This window comes from Hemibagrus wyckioides, linkage group LG26, assembly GCF_019097595.1.
Source record: "Hemibagrus wyckioides isolate EC202008001 linkage group LG26, SWU_Hwy_1.0, whole genome shotgun sequence".
In the NCBI taxonomy this organism is placed as follows: Eukaryota; Metazoa; Chordata; class Actinopteri; order Siluriformes; family Bagridae; genus Hemibagrus; species Hemibagrus wyckioides.
The window spans coordinates 6,736,342-6,755,549 of NC_080735.1; the positions used below are offsets into that span (position 1 = coordinate 6,736,342).

The 19,208-nt window shown below is 35.3% G+C and overlaps 1 protein-coding gene across 2 annotated transcripts; it reads right to left on the minus strand.

Annotated features, from left to right (window-relative positions):
• Positions 1-5,277: 5,277 nt before the first annotated feature.
• On the minus strand, positions 5,278-12,731 carry LOC131346767 (sodium/potassium-transporting ATPase subunit alpha-1). 2 transcript variants are annotated; one of them, XM_058380376.1, is made up of 22 exons: positions 12,584-12,731; positions 12,308-12,421; positions 12,152-12,211; positions 11,716-11,919; positions 11,458-11,571; positions 11,242-11,376; positions 10,346-10,463; positions 9,903-10,171; positions 9,436-9,744; positions 9,187-9,321; positions 8,907-9,099; positions 8,338-8,513; positions 8,100-8,236; positions 7,862-8,012; positions 7,603-7,771; positions 7,375-7,529; positions 7,156-7,279; positions 6,331-6,476; positions 6,102-6,232; positions 5,844-5,945; positions 5,622-5,713; positions 5,278-5,515 (listed from the first exon to the last, which is right to left on the minus strand). In XM_058380376.1, exons 1-22 carry the CDS (start codon positions 12,593-12,595, stop codon positions 5,487-5,489), a joined length of 3,075 nt encoding a protein of 1,024 aa, XP_058236359.1. In that variant the 5' UTR covers positions 12,596-12,731; the 3' UTR covers positions 5,278-5,486. The 2 variants fall into 2 exon arrangements, with proteins under 2 accessions (XP_058236359.1, XP_058236360.1); XM_058380377.1 differs by having other exon boundaries at positions 12,308-12,418; positions 12,584-12,707.
• Positions 12,732-19,208: the final 6,477 nt, after the last annotated feature.

The following is a 19,208-nucleotide window of genomic DNA, read 5'->3' on the forward strand; positions in this document are numbered from 1 at the left end:
TAGAACACCCCCCCCAAAAAAAATAAAAATAATTTTTTTTTTTTTAGTACTTTAGAATAAACAATGTTTGAATTAACCAATTTATGGTTGATAAGTCAATATGTTTTGAAGATTTTTTAAATTTGTGACTACAGCAAATATGCTTAAGTCTAGAACTTATTGGCCTATGTAAATACATTCTTTTTATCCGATGTCTTCCTTCACTTTATTCTTTTTCCAACAGTCTTCTGAGATCCATTTTCCTCTGCCATCAACTTGTATCTATGCAAAATAAAACACATTTAAAATACATAAAGTACAAAAAAACAAAAGACACACACAAATAAAATAAAATAAAATAAAATAAAAGCACAGGTGGCAAAATATATAAAACAAAGATGCTCAAAAATATTACTTGTTATAATAATTGCATAGTGAAATACTCACCAAAAACTCAATTTTCCTTTCTCCAGTTAGGGACATACAATTGACCTTTATTGGTGTTTCTAAAAACATGCTAATGTATGTCACAAAACCTGCATCTTACCTGTCAGAAGGGGAGGAGATTTGAATAAAGGTGAATCACAACAAAAAACTTCCCTAAACATGTAAGAGGTGGGGGAACTGTTTGTGTACAAACATTTACGTATTTTAGACACACCAGGTGTCCATGCAGGTAGGTCATTTTAAATGGTCAATGACAACCATCCTAAACTTATTAACTTATTAGTTTGGAGCTGTTAATGCAGTGATCGACATTCATAATTATCATACTGTTACTGAACTAATACAAGCTCTGCCTCATCAGGAATTGCAGTTTGTAGAAAACTTACAGGATAATTAATTTTATTATTATTGTATTTTTTTTAATAAAAAGTGAAATGCGGTCAGTGAAACTGGTTAAAACAGTTATGAATGTTTTATGATTATTCACTTCCATCTTATTCCAAAACACAATTACAATTGATCTATTGACCTACTAAAGTTTGATGAAATTCAGTGCCGCAGACTTTTGCTTTTATTATTTCTGTAATTGAGATCAATTTATTTATTTTAAATCATATTGTCTGTACACTCAGAGATAACTTGGATGTACTAGAAAGTTTATAAATATGACAATGAGCTTAAGAAAGATTGAAAACATTTTGGCATTACTAACAGGAATCCCAGGAATATAACCATAATAAATGCAAAAAATATTGTAGATATTTATTAAAAAGTTTGTCTCTGATTGATGAACTTCACTGTGGCTGTGGAACTGGAACAATGAAGGTGGAGACAGAATATACCACAAAGAATACTGTAAACATAGAGTTGGGTGAGCTGTTTGTGGACAAATTTAGGGATACAAAGCAGGACAAACTGATCCTCCCCAGTTCAGATCAGACTGATTACGAACACACATCTTTTACAGAGAGCACATGACAGTGTGAGGACAGGGTTTCTGAGGACAAAGACTCTTAATGGTGAGTGAATTTTATTTTTAAATGATAGAGAATAAATTCATCCAATTTATATTTAAAGGCCTGACAGAGGATATTTAAACTGGATTGGGAAGAGTCTCAATAGTTTCGCAGGAGGACAGCAAAATAAGCACTGAAGTGACATGAAGACTTCAAAGTTTCAGCTTTGAACTTTGGAATTTCTCAAGTAAACTGAAGAATTTGAAGAATTTATTAGATTTTGCAGTTTAAAAGTCTCATAATCTTTGCTTGTTATGCGTACAGTATTATAATCAGTATGTAAAACAGTCTTTACAAACATTTATCATCTAAACATGTATTAGACAAATGAAATCATTTTAGAATGTCTTTAAATCTCTATGTGACAGTAATAACCCATAGGTAAATGTATTTGGTTAAAGGTTTCTATTTGATATCTTAGTAAATTTAATGGGGATTTTCACTTTTATAGCATTTTGTTTTTCTGTTCCTTAGTACAGAAATTGAGACAAATCTTTCTGAGATTCAAAACAGAGAAATTTCTATTTTGCTCTAACATTTGATAACTGTTATATTTTACTTACTGTAACTTCACATATAATCCAGTATATTTGCTCATTTGGCAAATATATATAAAAAAGTTAATTAATAGTTAATAATTTTTTTAAACTTATAAATGTTTGAGGACAAAGCCATGTTTGCCAGCACAGGGATCTGAACACAAAGCCTTCTAATCTGAAAGTGCCATGGCTGTTGGGGTCAACTTAATTGTTGAATCGGTTGTCCTGTTTTTTTTTTAAAGCATTATCCAAATTATGTACTAAACTAGATGTACTAAACTAGATATTTACAACTATACAAGTATAAAAGTAAAACTACAAATTTAGATCTTTCCAATTAATAATTCATTTAATGTCAATAATGAGCTACATCTTCATTTAAAATAATAGTTCTAATAAAGAATATTTGTCACAAATCTACTAAATCAAACATACTGCATTTGTGATGTAGTCTTTCCAAATATACATAAGTATGTGTGCAGAAAACTGGGCAGACTATTTAAATCAACTGGACTGATTCATTAACCTGGCAAATGTGGGAAATGTGTGTGACTTTTTTGCAATTTCTTTTGAAACTCAAGAGGAGACAGATGTGATATTACTGCGGTCTTTTCCCTCAGGAAACAAACTGAGAAACAGAAGACATAAGAAGTCATCTCTTTTATTTCATACATACAGACCAGAGTTATAGAGAGATTTACTCAGCAAGTATAGGAATATGTGAATATAACTTATAGGAATTCCTTTATAGCAAGTTATACAATTTATAATTATCTGCATTTATAATGATTTCTATTCTTTATTTGAAAAAAAAAAAAAACCTTCAAATGATTAATGAAAAGACTGGGAATGTTTGTGAATCTTTGACATTAAGGTTATAAATCATACAACTAGAGTAATTCTGTCCTTCCAAAGAAATACAACATTTAACATGTTAATATTACATATTAGTACTAGATAATATATTACAGTAGTGGGGACCTGAGCTGGACATGGATTGTCTCACTGCTAAATTCAAACACTAGACTGAAAACCTGAGAAATTTCAACTTTGATTAAAGCAAAGATTTTCATTTGATTCCCCTTTGACTTCATCATTCACCATTATGGCCTTAATTTCACGTTTGTGCTGAGAACTCACAAATATAAATCTCTAACACAAACCCACAATCACCTTTAACAAACTGCTTACAGCACATTAAACACTGGCTTAAACTGAACTTTCCTAAGTTTATACCGAACTCAGGATCCTAGGTTTCTCTTGTCAAAGGTTATTGAACACTGCACTGATATAAATGCCATAAAAAATTCCTTCCTCTACTGCCAAAGAACTTGGGTTCACCCATGACTCTACTCTTTTTTTTCAGTCTAACATTAACACTGTAACCAAATCAGCTTTCTTCCAAATAATCCATATATATTTTTGTTTGTTTGTTTATGTTTTTTGGTCTGTTGTTACTTGTTTGTGTTTGCTGTTGTTAACTCTGATTGTTTTCTGATTTAATGACAAGGCTGATTTCTTAAAATGCACATAGATTGGTGTATTTTGATTGTTTGCCTATTTTGAGTCTGCGCTTGCATCTGACTTCACTGTTTGCTGGAGTCTTACACATCATATAATATATTGTGTATATTTTCTGACACAGCAGGAGTAAGGCTTATGTCTACAGCAATGTTTTCCCTAGAAATAACATAGCAGTGTTTTATTTATGTGCAATAAAATAAATGTTAACTAACATTTTTGAATAAAGATCTAGTCTGAGGGCAAACACATCCTTCTACACAGAATTTATCAAGGTACTGTTATGGGTAGGGTGTGTATATACAGTACTAGACCTTTCCATATGTATTAAGACACCCCTGGTGGTAGAAAACTGATTATGAGGAACTCCCATTCCATTTAATCCCACTTAATAATGCCAGCACAGTCAGCAGAGCCAATACTGACTGACATGGTGCAAAGAGTGACTGATCCTGTCTTGCTTGAAGGTTTGGCAAGATTTCCAAATGTTATTTAGCCATAAAATGAACCTGTTGGTCCAGTGACAGGAGCCTGTGCTGCACTGCTGCAGCCCAGGTTCAGTTCCTAGGCAGGGAACCAACCCAGCCACTGAGGGGTTAATTATCAATGCTGGTCCCAAATCTGGGTAAAATGGAAAGCTTGTGTTGGGAAAAGAATCTGGTTTTAAACATGTATGCAAACAAAGAAGAGCAGTTAACGTTGTTGTGCTCTTGTGGCATACATTTCTTCAATATTGTGGCCAGGATCATGTGATCCTTTTATTGCATAGTTGGTCTTCAACATCAGCTTTGGAGAGCAAATATAAATAATAGTATTTAGAAGATTATTAAGCTGTCTTTAAGATATGTTTGAAATGTGGTAAACCATGGTTTACCAGGTCAAATGTACTGTTCAATTTATCATTGATAAAAAATGATAAAAAAAATCGAAAAAAAGATGTTACTTTGTTGTGAGCTTTTAGTAAACAGCTGATTATATCACAGCAAAACATGCTCTCCTGAAATAATGCTTGGTTATTACGGGGCATTGTGCTGCATTACTCACCTGCTCTTCCATGCATTCAGGAAATCTGAAGAAACATGAGCCTGTCATAGCTACAGCATGATGTACCAGAGTTTAAAGGAAGGCCATGTCAACAGGATGCACAGAGCAGTAAACAGATATCCAAACTGATATCCTCGAGAATGTCTTCCCTTGGAAAATACCCTGTGGTAAGTTTTATGTCATGTTTCATAAGGTGAAGATTTGATCACAAAGTAGTTTGGATGGGGCAGTAGATTCATCTATTTGTGAGCTAATACTGATTTATTAAAAATCTAATTCTGTAAGGCAGATTCTACAACATTTAGTTCCAGTTGAATCATTTGATTGGACTGAATGAAATGAAGAGGTGCTCTAAGAGCCTTGATATTTATTTTTAACAGCGTGGTACATTTCATTATTTGCATCTCACTGCGATCGCTGTGTAAGGTTATAACACCACGTTAAAGACTGCTTGCAATTAACGATTCATGATATGGTGCTTCATATATATCTGGGTCCTTTTATATGTGCCATAGTGCCACTGCCCTGTTATTTACACCACCCTAAAGATAGGCTTGGAAGTCTATAAATAGTAGATTGAAAATATGCAACTGTGCATAAACAGAGTAGAAAATAAAGTCCATGTGTATTTACAACAGAAGTATTTCTGAAAAAAAGTTGACTTTGTTTTGTAATCGATTACACTGAATTAGCTTCAATGCCAACTAGGCTTTTTAAAAATAATGAAAACATTTGCTTATGTTTTTTTATTGTTGTTGTTGTATTTATATGCATTATGCAAGCAGACATTTTCTCAACATTACTGTCAGAGTTCAACTTTATTAAAATAATAACATATTTGTATGATTAATACAAAGTGGGAGTGTATATATTGTGTGCCCATTTCTTTCTAAGACAGTGTACATTCATCATGAATTCCATAGTTGATAGGTGGGTTTTCTTAGTAGTATGTCTCCTTTTCCACCCATCCTAAAATAGAGAACATTCACATTAGAAAAGATGGTACATAAAAGTGGAACCCAAATTAATTAGTTACACACAATTTCCAAACTTATTAAGAGTTATTTGTTCTTACCGCCTGGGTTCCGTCTAAGGAGGTACCTTCTTGCCTCATCATAAAGAAATATGAGCAGTGAATATGGGAAGGCACAGAACCACCAGCTTGGTCTAAATGGGATGAATAAAAGTTATGTAACTGGCTACACTGTCAATGTTTGCAAAAGAAGAAGTCATTTCCATATACATACAAATAAGATTTACTTATGATATTATAAAAATGATGTGTAAAGAAACTTACTTCAGTGGATACATTCTAAGTGCTACATCCATGCCTGGGCAGTAGGATAAGAAAGCTGCCAAAGCGGTCTCTTCAAACAACCCAAATATTAAAATTTTGTTTCTAAACGACAATTAAAAAAATGGTTTTAAGGGATTAGAATACAAAAGAGTAAATAATGTAAAATAACATTTTTTTTGTGGTAATAAAGACTAAATAACTCCAATGATCAAAACTTTCTGATTACTTAATATCATTTCTATAACTTTATTTACTTACTTCATTCCCTGTTGCAGGATGGAGTTTCTCCTGGTCTTACAGATGATCAGATCGGCCCACTGCACAATTACTATGCTGGCAAAGAATGCAGTATGGCAAGTATACTCCACTATTTTTCTTCGTTCGTAAGTCTAAGGACAAGGACAACTTTTAATGTACTTGAACGTTTACATACATAAAAAGTGAATTCAGTGTTTTAGCTCATAACATTCATGCAAGTATTACATACCCATTGTTGGCCATAGCTGTCTTCTAGATCATTATAATATTTATCATCCCAATTGACACGTACTCCTATTAGGTCTGAAGGCAGGAAACCATTCTCAGCAAGAATTACAAAATAAGTGAAGAATCCTGCAGTAGCTTGCATCATTCCTATAAAGACATAAAAAGTCATAAAACTATCATTCATATTTTACCCTGTTTTCTCCCAATAGAATTATTCACTTATTCCCACACACTAGCTAGCTCCTACTGCAAAAAAATACACCAACTGGGGCCAGTGAGGGCTAGAATGTGTTTCCTTCAGAGCACATAAACCAGGCATCACCTTTTTTAATTGCTATCATGCTACATCACAGGGCAGCTGAAGACACAGCAGAGTGCTCTCTATTCTTCAGACATTAACATACAACTCACAGACACCCACAACTCTTGAGGGCCATTCTACATACTTCAGCACAATATATATAACTGATCACCTACAAAATGCACCAAAATTCAACAATATTAAAGAAAGAATGGTGGTTTTGTTAGGATATGTCTGGTTTAAGTCAACTTGTCAACTAATACATAGAACATATCTATATAAAGACCTTAAGAAGAAATATTTCTATACTGATGGGATGTTTCTATCTCAATGAACAGGCCAGGAGGACCTAGTAAATATGTATGAAAACTAATTTAACTCATATGCCATATGCTCATATACATGTATTCTTATTCACCATGTCCTGAAACGCATGATATATATATATATAACTGCAAGTTTGGACTGTGTATATAGATTTATATGACTATCAAAAGTTTCTTTGCCTAGAAAGTGTTCTCTTACCAATTTGACCATATGCCATACTAATAAGCCTTTCATTCACCAGCTTGTCGGTTTTAGCATTTCGGGGCTGTCTCTTCATGATGTCACTTTCAGCAGCTTCATATGCCAAAGAAATAGCAGGAACCTGAAATATGAGCAAAAGTCACAATTACCTCATCATCTTTACAACCATATATTGGGTGGCTTCTATATCTGTGTTTACTTTTATAGGAACCTTACCATGTCAGTTCCTAAGTCAATACATAAAATGGTGACAGTGCCCAGAGGAAGAGGAATGTTTGCAATAATGAAGAGCAGGAAGGGGGAAATCTCAGGAATGTTGCTGGTCAGTGTGTATGCAATAGATTTCTTCAAGTTGTCAAATATCAGACGGCCTGGAGACAGAATAACATTTTAGCAAATTGCAGATCAACATTGTTAACCTGATAGTTCAGTAGCCATTCCTACCTTCTTCTACTCCAGTAACAATAGAAGCAAAGTTGTCATCCAGGAGAATCATATCAGCAGCCTGTTTGGAGACATCAGATCCAGCAATACCCATTGCTACACCAATGTCAGCCTTCTTCAGAGCAGGAGAATCATTAACACCGTCACCAGTCACAGCCACAATGGCACCCTGTAATCAAAACAAAAATATTTAGAAATTTACTTAACAAGCAACATTCAAAATTTTGAAAGAAAGCTAATTGTTCTGTATTTATTGTACCTGTCGCTGACAACCTTCAACAATGATCAGTTTCTGCTGTGGAGACGTTCTGGCAAACACAATCTCAGTGTGATGACTGAGGATGTCATCCAGCTGTTCTGAGGTCATTTCCTTCAAATCTCCACCATGGACCACACAAGCCTTTGCATCCCTGAAAATAAGCATCAGCTGATATCTTAACAACTTGGACCACTTCATAAAAGCTTTTAGGTGCATTATTCCAAAGCATTTCAGTTACCTGGGGTCAACATCTCCAACAGGAATGTTTAAACGAGCAGCAATGTCTTCCACAGTCTCATTACCTTCCGAGATGATGCCCACTCCCTTCGCAATGGCTTTAGCTGTAATCGGGTGATCTCCTGTAACCATGATGACCTGGAAATGCAAAAATATTTGAGATCTAGAGAAAAGATTATAGTATCTATTTAATTATACTGTAAAACATTCACTACCAATACGAAATTAAAACACTATACCTTGATTCCAGCACTCCTGCACTTGCCCACTGCATCAGGTACAGCAGCACGAGGAGGATCAATCATGGCCATGAGTCCAACAAAGCACAGATTCTCAGTGGGGAAATTTACTTCATCAGTATCAAATGCAAAGCCTTCAGGAAACTGATCATCAGGGAGGCTGTAATGGCAGAAACCTGCAAAGAATGCAATTAATTCACTCCTTTCTTTAGTACTTATTAATGAATATATTCATTCAATAACTTCTTTATCCTTGTCAGGGGCATGTTTGATCCACACACACATTTTTACATACATTTACACCTAGGGACAATTTAGAGTATTCAGTCTATTAATTGAATGGTTTTTCAGAGGTGGAAGGAACTGGAGGTAATATACATGGACTCAGTAGAACAAGTAAAACTTCACACAGGATTGAGCTCATGATCACATCAGGGACCCTGGAGCTGTGTGGTGTTAACACTACCCCCTGCCTCAATATGTTATGGTATAGTGTAGCTTGTATTTTCTACCAGGAGAAAGTCAGTTCTTTAAGCAGTGAATTATACAACCCACACAGTGTCACTTACCTAATACTCTTTCTCCAAGTCCTCCCAGTTCCACATAAGCATTCTGAAAAGCATCCTTTAATTCATCATCTAGGGGTTGCTCTTTTCCTTGAATGATAATAGTTGAGCACCGGTCTAGGATTCTCTCAGGAGCTCCCTTCATTACGAGCAAGTGTTTTGTCTCTGAAGAGTTGGGGTTCTTGTGGATTGAGAGCTGGGGACAATCAGATGATGTTAGAACTAACTTATCTTTGAATTGTTTTTGTTTTCCTCCAAAAGACTGAATGCATAAAATAAGTACCTGGTATTTATTGGTGGAGTTGAAAGGGATCTCAGCAATCTTTGGGTATTTGTCCCTCATATCCTTCACTGCACCACAGCAGAGCTCAATACATTTTAGCAGGGCAGACTCTGATGCGTCTCCAGCAGTTTCTCTCTGTAAGAGCATATGATAGAAAATTTGCTCAAAATCAATACGAGTTAATTGAAAATAAATGAAAAATGAATGAATAGGAAATGGACTGATAGATAATTTGATACTTTAGCACACCTTCAGGATAGGAACATTGGCTTGATCGCCAAGGAAGACTGCACGGTTGCACAGGCCAGCTACACGAGCAAGAGCAGACCAAGTGGGAGAGCTTCTGTCAAAAGAGGTTCCACTTTGGTTCTCTGTAGTATCTGCTTCATGGATCTGGTTATCAAACCACATATGTGCCACAGTCATACGGTTCTGGGTCAGAGTTCCTGTCTTGTCTGAGCAAATAGTGGAGGTGGAGCCAAGGGTTTCTACAGCTTCAAGATTTTTGACCAGGCAATTCTTCTTTGCCATACGTTTAGCAGTTAATGTCAGACACACCTATTTGAAGCAGAAAATTGTAAGAAAAGCATTATTAAAGGATATTAGACAAGATTTCTTGTATATTATATGGCACGTTCTAGCAAATTAAGCTTATTTTATACCGATTTTACTCATGCATAAGTAAGAGTATAAGTGAATAATAATTCTATTCTTACAGTGACAGTAGCAAGCAGACCCTCAGGCACATTGGCAACAATAATTCCAATAAGGAAGATGACAGCTTCAAGCCATCCATATCCAAGAATAAGGGACAAAATGAAGAAGGACACACCCAGGAAAACAGCCACACCAGTAATAATGTGGATAAAGTGTTCAATCTCTTTGGCAATGGGAGTCTGTCCAACCTCGAGACTTGAAGCCAGGGTGGCAATTCGACCCATCACAGTGCGATCACCAGTGTTGATGACGATACCTCTTGCAGAACCTGAGAACAAAATATTATATTATCTATCTATCTATCTATCTATCTATCTATCTATCTATCTATCTATCTATCTATCTATCTATCTATCTATCTATCTATCTATCTATCTATCATTTTTATAATTCTAATTATCTCCTTTTTTTCTCTTTTCAAACAAATAATTAAATTTTCTACCTTCAACACAATTTGTAGAAAAGAATACAATATTTCTTGTTTCCAGAGGATTGTCATTGGAGAAGTCAGGAGTACGTGTCTGAGGCTCAGATTCACCAGTAAGGGATGAATTGTCCACCTGAAAGGTAAGGAAAAAAAGTTCAGAATGTGCAGCTTATAAGAACCCAGTGTCTTAGATTTTAGTGGGTCGAGATGGCATTAATAATGACACATCCTCAAACACACTTAAGTTGAGAGGCTACACCACATGAAGCTATAGACTATATATCTAGCTATAGATCTATAACTATAGATCTAGTTTTTTTTTTTGCATAATAAGCAGTTAAGGGTGGTCATATAGTCATCCATTATATTTGCTAGCAGCTTGTTTTGAGTGGTTTTACATGCATCTTTTTTGTTTAACTGTGCTTGAGTTGATAGAATTAAAAAGACATTTTTCTTCTTTTTCATAGCCTTTCTGTAGCAAAAACTTATTTCTTATTTCAGACATTATCCACACTATAAACCCCACTTTCTCTCTCCCAGTGTCCTACATTAGAAATGATTCATGGGGCAGTAAGAATTTTGCCCCTGTAGGCCTCTTTTAGACCTTGTTGTAGTTCCCATTTTGACCACAAGGTACTGCGAACTCTGTGGAAGTTTGGCAGAAAGCTCTTTGTTACATTTGCATAATATCTAGCAAGATTCGGCAAATCAAAGGAAAATCAGATTATGCCTGTCTATTGTGACACTTTTTAATCTGCTAGTCACTGAAAAAGGTAATTAATATTGCAACAGAATTGAAAATGTTTGGAATTAGCAGTACACATGTATGACGGAAAAAAATGTAAATTTCATTGTTTCTGTAATCGTTAAATAGCCAACATAGTTATTTGAAAGAGTTTTAAGGATATCACCTTGCATCCATGTGCAGAGATAATGCGCAGATCTGCAGGGATTCTGTCACCACCCTTAATTTCCACAATGTCTCCAGCAACTACATCCTCAGCATTAATGCTCTTCTTTTCACCATCACGGACAACCAGAGCTTGCTGAATAACAGAGAACATGTCTAGAAGTGGCAACATGACTTCTCATGATTTCTTAATGAAATATTATTTCATGGTCTATACCTGTGGGACAAGATTCTTGAAGGATTCCATGATCTTTGAGCTCTTAGCCTCTTGATAGTATGAGAAGCATCCAGTGATCATTACAACAGCAGACAGGACAATTCCAAGATACAACTGTTGAAAACAGTGTGTGTGTGTGTGTGTGTGAGAGAGAGAGAGAGAACAAAGGTGAACAAAGGTGTTCTACTGAGATACTGTGTAAGAAGATACCGCTGATATTTTAAACTCTCTCTCACACACATTATGTATTTTTCTTACATTATCGTTTGCTGGTTCATCTTCTGACGCAGCCTGGATTCCATATGCCAAAAAACAAAGAATAGCTCCAATCCACAATAAAGTGGAAAATCCACCAAAGAGCTGTTTACAGAATTTGACCCATTCTGGGGTTGTAGGAGGTGGTGTTAGAGCATTGGGTCCATCACGTGCCAGGATCTCTTTAGCACGAGAAGCAGTCAAACCCTTACACAAAGTATAAAATCCTGTTAGCATGAAAGCAGTTTATTAACTTACAACAGATTCTAAAATTAATAACAGACCAATGTCTATTATTACATTTCTTAAATCTTTCTGAAATCTTCAGTGTTGAACATTTTAGTTTTAATGCTTATTTTATATACAGTCATATGCCTAAAATTGTACAAGTAAAAAAAAAGCTTTTTTATTAGGTGTAAGACACTTAACCTCTACTCACTCTCTCAAAGTCAGTGCCATATTTGCGGTGAAGCTCATCTAAGGTCAACTTATGATCATCCTTCAGGGAAAAATACGAACACATAATAAAAATATCAAAAATTTGTATTATTATCTTTAGCTTTCTGACTTTAAAGTGTAAGGCAGAATTTCTCACCAGATCAACTTCTTTTTTTAGATCGTCCATGTTCTTCTCCTGCTTCTTTCCCTTTTTCTTCTTTTTCTCCCCATCTTCAGAGGTTGCTGCTAATTTGTATTTCTCACTTCCCTTCTGTGCAAAATGTGGCAAGAATATTTCACAATTAAATTAAAAACTCATACACTGCCATCATACATAGTTACAGCTTTACCAAACATATTAGAAATATCAATTCTTATCTACATTAAGCAGAAAATATTAACTTATTAACTATTTTTTTTTTTGAACACTTACACCTAAGCCCATTTTGTCTTTTTTAGTTTATTCGGTGTTCAGCAGGGCTTTTCCTGTTCCTCTGGAGATGTATAAAAGCTCCTGCTGTCCCAAAATGGGCTCACAAACCTTTATATCCCACTTGCTCACCTGCCTGCAGGGGAGGAGATTTGAGTAAACTTGGACAGGATTGGCAGATGTGTGTGGTTTTTTTTTTAAATTTATAATTTATGATCTATTTAACCTTCATTCCCACGTTCGAACTTTCAATGACAACCACTAGCAAAGGACAACCAAAGTCCTTTTCTGAAAAACGTACCTAGTTTTATGGAGTGCTATTACCAAAGAGTCTGTAAATCATTTACACAAAGACATGCAGTGTAACTACATACTGACTGGGCAATATTTCTTGTATTTAATTGCTGTTTCCTCTTTATTTAGACTTTTCATTGGGAATATTAGGAAAAACACTCTTTAAACCCTCCATGGAAACAATCAACATGGTCTCACTCCACTATAATTAAAGTTGAAGACTCAAAAATCTTAAATGGAAAATAATGATAGCCTACCTTGGCTCACAGGTATTTTGTAAAGCCACCAGGGATTTTAAAACCTAGATCATGTTTTGTAAACGCCTGGCTGTTTGTTGTCAGATGGTGTAGGATAGCTTAAGATAAGAACAGTTCATCTGATGTCCTTCCCACAATTCTCACATTCATTTCAGCACAGAATGAATGTGGCTGCTAAAGTGACGATTTGCATGTAAATTTGCCTGAAACGTCTCTCCCACCATTTTCCAATAGTCTGTTGGGTTAGAAACCTGAAGAACCTCAGTATTACTGAATTACCTGCTACTGAGAGAACTGAAAAGTGTCTGTGAAACACGTACATATGAAAGGGATCTAAACAATAAGCACTCATTTGGCTGAAATGAAGATTGCATGTGTATAAACTTTAACAAGTCAGCATTGAACATTTCACAATGTTAAAGATTAAAATAGACGTTGTTCAACATAGTTATATTTTAATAAACTCTATTCCTCCCTCTCATAAAACTCCAACATTCATTAACTTGGAACTGCCTGAGAGAGAGTGAGGGCCATTATGGTAGAGAACCAGTTTTATGCAAACAGATGACACAGACAGGACAAGTAACAGTACACAGAAGAGCACAATGATTTCACTAATTTTCAACTAATTTATACATTTCTGCATTTACTAATCTCAATTATAGACATTTATTGAATAAACTGTTCAATTTGAACCTATGAAATGTGTACCTGTAAAAAGGCTGCAACAAATACAAATGCTACATCTAACATAACCTTGATGTTAAACTTCGTAAACCTTTCGATGAATTGCAGTGCAAAAAATCAGGTAAAAAATCCAGGTAAAGTTCACATCAAACATCAGAATGAAGAAAATGTGATTCTGTTTGTGGCATGGTTGTTGGTGCCAGATGGGCTGGTTTGAGTATTTCAGAAAGTGATGATCTGAGAATTTCACACACAACAGTCTCTAGAGTTACAAAGAATGGTGTGAAAAAACAATGAGTGAGTGAGAGGTATGTTGGTGGCATTGCCTTTTGGTAAGAGAGGACAGAGGAAGATGGCCAGATTGGTTCAGGAAGGATATAATAACTCATATAATCACTTTTTAACAACCATGGTGAAAACACTGGCCTTGAGGTGGATATGCTCTACATACAACTACAGAAAACCACAAGTCTGAATCTGTGCCCATGATATCCAAAGATTCTTGTTCTTGGGTAACAGGAGTGGAACCCACTGTGGTCTTCTGCTGGTGTAGCTCATCCAAGGTCAAGCTCAAGGCTTGATGTGTTGTGTGTTCTGAGATGCTGTTCTGTTCACCACAGTATGGGAGCTTATTTGGTTTACTGTAGATTTACATTTATATTTATGACATTTGGCAGAAACCCTTATCAAGAGCGACTTACATTTTTATCTCATTTCATACAACTGAGCAATTGAGGGTTAAGGGCCTTGCTCAAGGGCTCAGCAGTGGCAGTTTAGTGGACCTGGGATTTGAACTCCCAACCTTGTCATCAGAAGTCCAATACCATAACCACTAAGCTAACACATAGATTTCCTGTTAGCTCTTTTTTTGCACCATTCTGTACAAAGAATGTAAGAATGGTCACCTGGCACCAACAACCATGCTATGGTTAAAAACACAGAGATCACACTTTCCCCCCTATTCTGATGTGACCTGTACCTGCAGGATTTTGCATATTGTGCTTCTGTACTATGATTGCCTTATAGGACAACTGCGGAAATGAGCAGGTGTACAGGTGTTCCTAATAAAGTGGAAGTGAGTGTATATTATGTAGTGGCAGTGCCGCTTCTTGAACTGTTATATAGTTATACTTCTCCTTTTCATATCACTTAATTAATTGTATTATTTATATATTGGTCTTAACATCAACAGCAAAAGAGAGAGAGAGAGAGAGAGAGAGAGAGAGAGATCAAGGTCACATGGTCATACCTGCACCGGATGAATATTTCAGCCACTGACAACAAACCAAGAGGAAGAGTTGTGGCTTTAGATCAGGGTCTCATTTCATTGGGTTGTCTTTGAACTTATGTTATGCATGGATTGTTTTGAAATAATTGAGTGCAAAATAAAGTATTACCCTCTGCATTGTGAATTCAACACGTCTATGAACCTTTCTTTTAAATGCATGCAACATATTTTGCTTAGCAAAGTGGGGGGAGGGGAAGAGACATCCAAAGTAGATATTTGAATAGGATTAGTTTACAATATGAAATGAACATGAAGTGCACCAATGGCATTGAAGGAAACACCAGTATAATTCATTTATTTCAGTTACGATCCTATATGAATTAATGTGAAATAGCCATGAGGCAAACCAGCTAAACAATAGAGTCTCTGTCCCACAAAATAACCCCAGTGGAATGTCAGGACTAAGTCTCTGAATGGCCCATAGTCACTCACCCACACTGGTGTTTTTGTGTGAGTCAGGCATGCTGCTTGTAAGAGACCATTGTTATCTTTTAGCTCAGAGGAAAGAGAATTGTGTGCTCAGGTTACTCGACTCGAACACCGCCCTTCCCAACACAATTTTCCACTACTTTTCTTTGGCAGAATTGCTACTTGTATCCTTCCTGCTCTTAGTGTTCTTGTCTTCAACAAACATAACTTATTTTTATCCTGATGCCCCATATAGAAAAAGACAAACAATCTTATTTAACATATGAATATTATGATTAAACTAGCAGCATACAATTTCTTACAATCAATAGGAAAACAATGCCCAAACACAATGACACACTGAAACTACAAAATGTTCTTTAATATACAATAACAATATATTTGACAATACTAAGATTTTGTATTCTAAAAAAAATTGTTTTTTTCAATCTAGGTTTGTTTGTACAACACTGTGATTGGTTTCTCAGCATGTCCCTTTCATGCCATATTCAAGCTAATACCCCTGAGTAATAACAATCTGTTATGTAAGGTCAGTTCTATGTGGTGCATTCTTAGCACCGGTTTAGTGATACGGCATGAATAAAATATGCATAAATATAGACCAATGCCAAATGACTTCAGAAGACATGGGCTTCTGGAAAAATATTGATTTTGATATGCATATGGAAATCACATCTTTGATATTTGGATTGGAAGCCTGTGAGCTACACTACCATTATATCAGATTGTTAGGTTACAGTTTTAATTTGCATATTTTGTTGATTTCTGAAGTGAAAACAAGTTAACTCAATTGTTGTTGCAAACTATTTTAAAAAGATTTTTTCAAAGAGCCAGGAAGGAAGAACATGTGATACATGAAAGGAAAGTCTGAGGTCCCAGTGATAGAAGCCAAAAATTTGAAAAAAAAAAGAGAAACATATAGCAAACAGTACAATTTAAAAACAGTAAACAGTGATAATAAAAACAATGAGTGGAAAATAAAAGTGTACATTTCCTATGTTATTGCTCATAGAAGAGTCTGCAGTGTGGCAGATACTGCACATGAGAAGTCTGTGGTGTGTTATTATTGCACATGAGAAATCACAATGTAAGTGTATTATTGCACGTGTAAGGAGTTTGTGAGCCTCACTGCTTCTGGAAAGAAGCTGTTTTGAGTCTGGTTGTTCTGGCCCTGATGCTGTGCAGGTTGGTTTCCTGCAAAGTTCGATGCACCTTTACTTTATAATTAATTAATTAAATAAAAAGTAATTGTGGCCGGTGTGAAAGTTTGGACACCCCTACAGCTGTAAAATCTCAGAACTCAATTAACTTGTTAGGCTCTAATTGACTCATTAGGACTCATCACCAGTTAAGACGAGATCTGAAAGACAAGATCTGAAGATGTGAAAGACTTAAATAGAACTGCTCATATTCTGGGCAAAAATCAAAGCAAAACAAATAATTTGACATTAAACTTAGGACCTGTAGGAATATTTAGCTGATCCAGGAGACAGGAGTGGAGATGCACTGATGCATTGTGCAGTATCACTTGCACAAACATGATCTGCATGGAAGAGTCATCAGAAGAAAACCTGCAACTTCAACATGAAACTCAACATCTGAATTAGACAACATCATCTAGATAAGGGGTTTGATTTTTACCTCCCTGTGTGTGGAGTTTGTATGTCAAGCATGGTATTGGAGGGCTGATGATTTGGGCTTGTATTGTAGCCACAGGACCTGGGAAACTTACAGTCTTTGAGACAAGGATAAACTTTATACCAGAATTAAATTGAGACAAATGTGAGGCCATCTTTCCAGCAGCATAAGCTGGGTTGTACTTGGGTCATGCAACAGGACAATGATCCCAGAGTGGGCCAAAATTTCTCTGAAATGAAGTGATCAACTGATAAACTGCTACATAAAATACTTACTTTAAAATATTAATGAGTGTTTGATATGTTAATAAATTTTAGGGTGTATTTTTTATTTTATTTTATCTTATTTTATTTTAGCATCTTACTGTATTTATCTTATTACTTTTTTTTGGAAAAAGACTGATTTCTGTATTTTTTGTCAACTGTGTCATGGTTAAGTTGAACTACGTTACCCAATGTCCAATGTCGCATGTCTGATCAGTGTCTTAATTTTCTTTGTAAAGACCTTTCACTGGCAAAATTATTAATGCAGCTGGCATAATTATTAATTATTAAGGCCAAGTCTGAACCTAAATCTACTTTAATCTTAATCTGAACATGATTCCTCCAGAACTTAAACCTAATTAACTCAAATGGAAATTTTTTGGCTATTTAAATTATAATATTATAATAAAAATTGCAACTTAAAATAAAACAACCAAAAAAGAAAAAAAAATGCTATTAGTTGGATTGCCCTTAGTTTTAAATAAACATATGAATGTGTGTGTGTGTGTGTGTGTGTATGTGTGTGATGCCTAGGATAATGAGGGTCACTGGAAGTGAGTGAGTATTTCATACTGTTATTTTAAGAATATGAGACATATATGTCCATCATTTGTACTTGAGGCTTGGACAAGGACATAGCAAGGCATGGCATGAAGAAGAGGAGTGGAAATGTTTAGTGTTGGCAGGCAAGTGGAGGTGGAGCCTGTGTTTATATTGCACACACACACCATCTGCCCTTGACTTCTTGTGTCTGATTGAGAATTTCCTTGAGCCAGATATTGCTTCATGCCAGTACTTTACTTGTTTTCTCTCTGTTAAGTGTTTATGGTAACACCAACAGCTGTGACTCAGTAGAGGAAGATTCTGTTCCACAATCCTGTACCTTGCTACTACAAAAATCAAGTCTTAACATGCAGGTCAATTAAAATCATCATTCCAACATACATAGAACATAAATAATTAAAAATAATACATACAAAATATGCAAAAATAATTACATACAGATAATGTCTTTTCAGATGATATACCCAGATGAACTTTGGCAAGGATTCACTTATGCAAGGATTCACAAGTATTACAAGTATTAAATAAGTCAGAAATTTAAGGGATATGAGCTTTAAATAATAAACATGAATCTGCCAGGATCTCATAAAAAATCAGCAGAATATTTGTATAAAGTGTGTTTTCTGTGCCATGCTGTGACATTTGTCCTTCATCTATCAAATGTTCAGCTTCTTGAAAATGATATGAAGGAATTTCTTTCTCTTTTGATATCTGGTTCAGGTAGTTGACAATGTGATACGCTTCAGTGGAATGTGGTGACTCAAGAGGGGAAGATTTCACAGATTTCAACTCTTTTTTTACTCTTCTAGCTTTTTCTAAGGTTGTAGAACACCATGTACCAAGTATTATCAGTATTGGATGAAGCGTAATCCACTGCACATTCCAGAAATAATACCCATGTCTAAATATAGGACACTTATCATTCCTTTACATAGAGATATGTGATACAGGACATGTCACTCGTCTTAAACTGTCTGGAGGCTCATAGTGGACCAACACTGTACAACTTGTCTACATATATAATGCTGTAATCTGATGCTTTGTTTCCGTGCTTGTGCCATGACTATAAAAATGGGACATGTTGTACTAACCAAATTTTTCCATAGAGATCTATAGAGACTTAGAAACTTCTTATACAGTGGGGGAAATAAGTATTCAACACATTTTATTTTTTTATTTATTTTATTAAACACAGTTCCAGTTAAGCA

What these genes read in the sequence shown, in the direction of transcription:
- LOC131346767 (XM_058380376.1), bottom strand. An exon ending in CCAATGTTCCTATCCTGAAG is followed by an intron (nt 9,322 to 9,435) that starts GTGTGCTAAAGT and finishes ATGCTCTTACAG; the next exon opens with AGAGAAACTGCTGGAGACGC. An exon ending in TGTTACTGGAGTAGAAGAAG is followed by an intron (nt 7,530 to 7,602) that starts GTAGGAATGGCT and finishes TTCTGTCTCCAG; the next exon opens with GCCGTCTGATATTTGACAAC.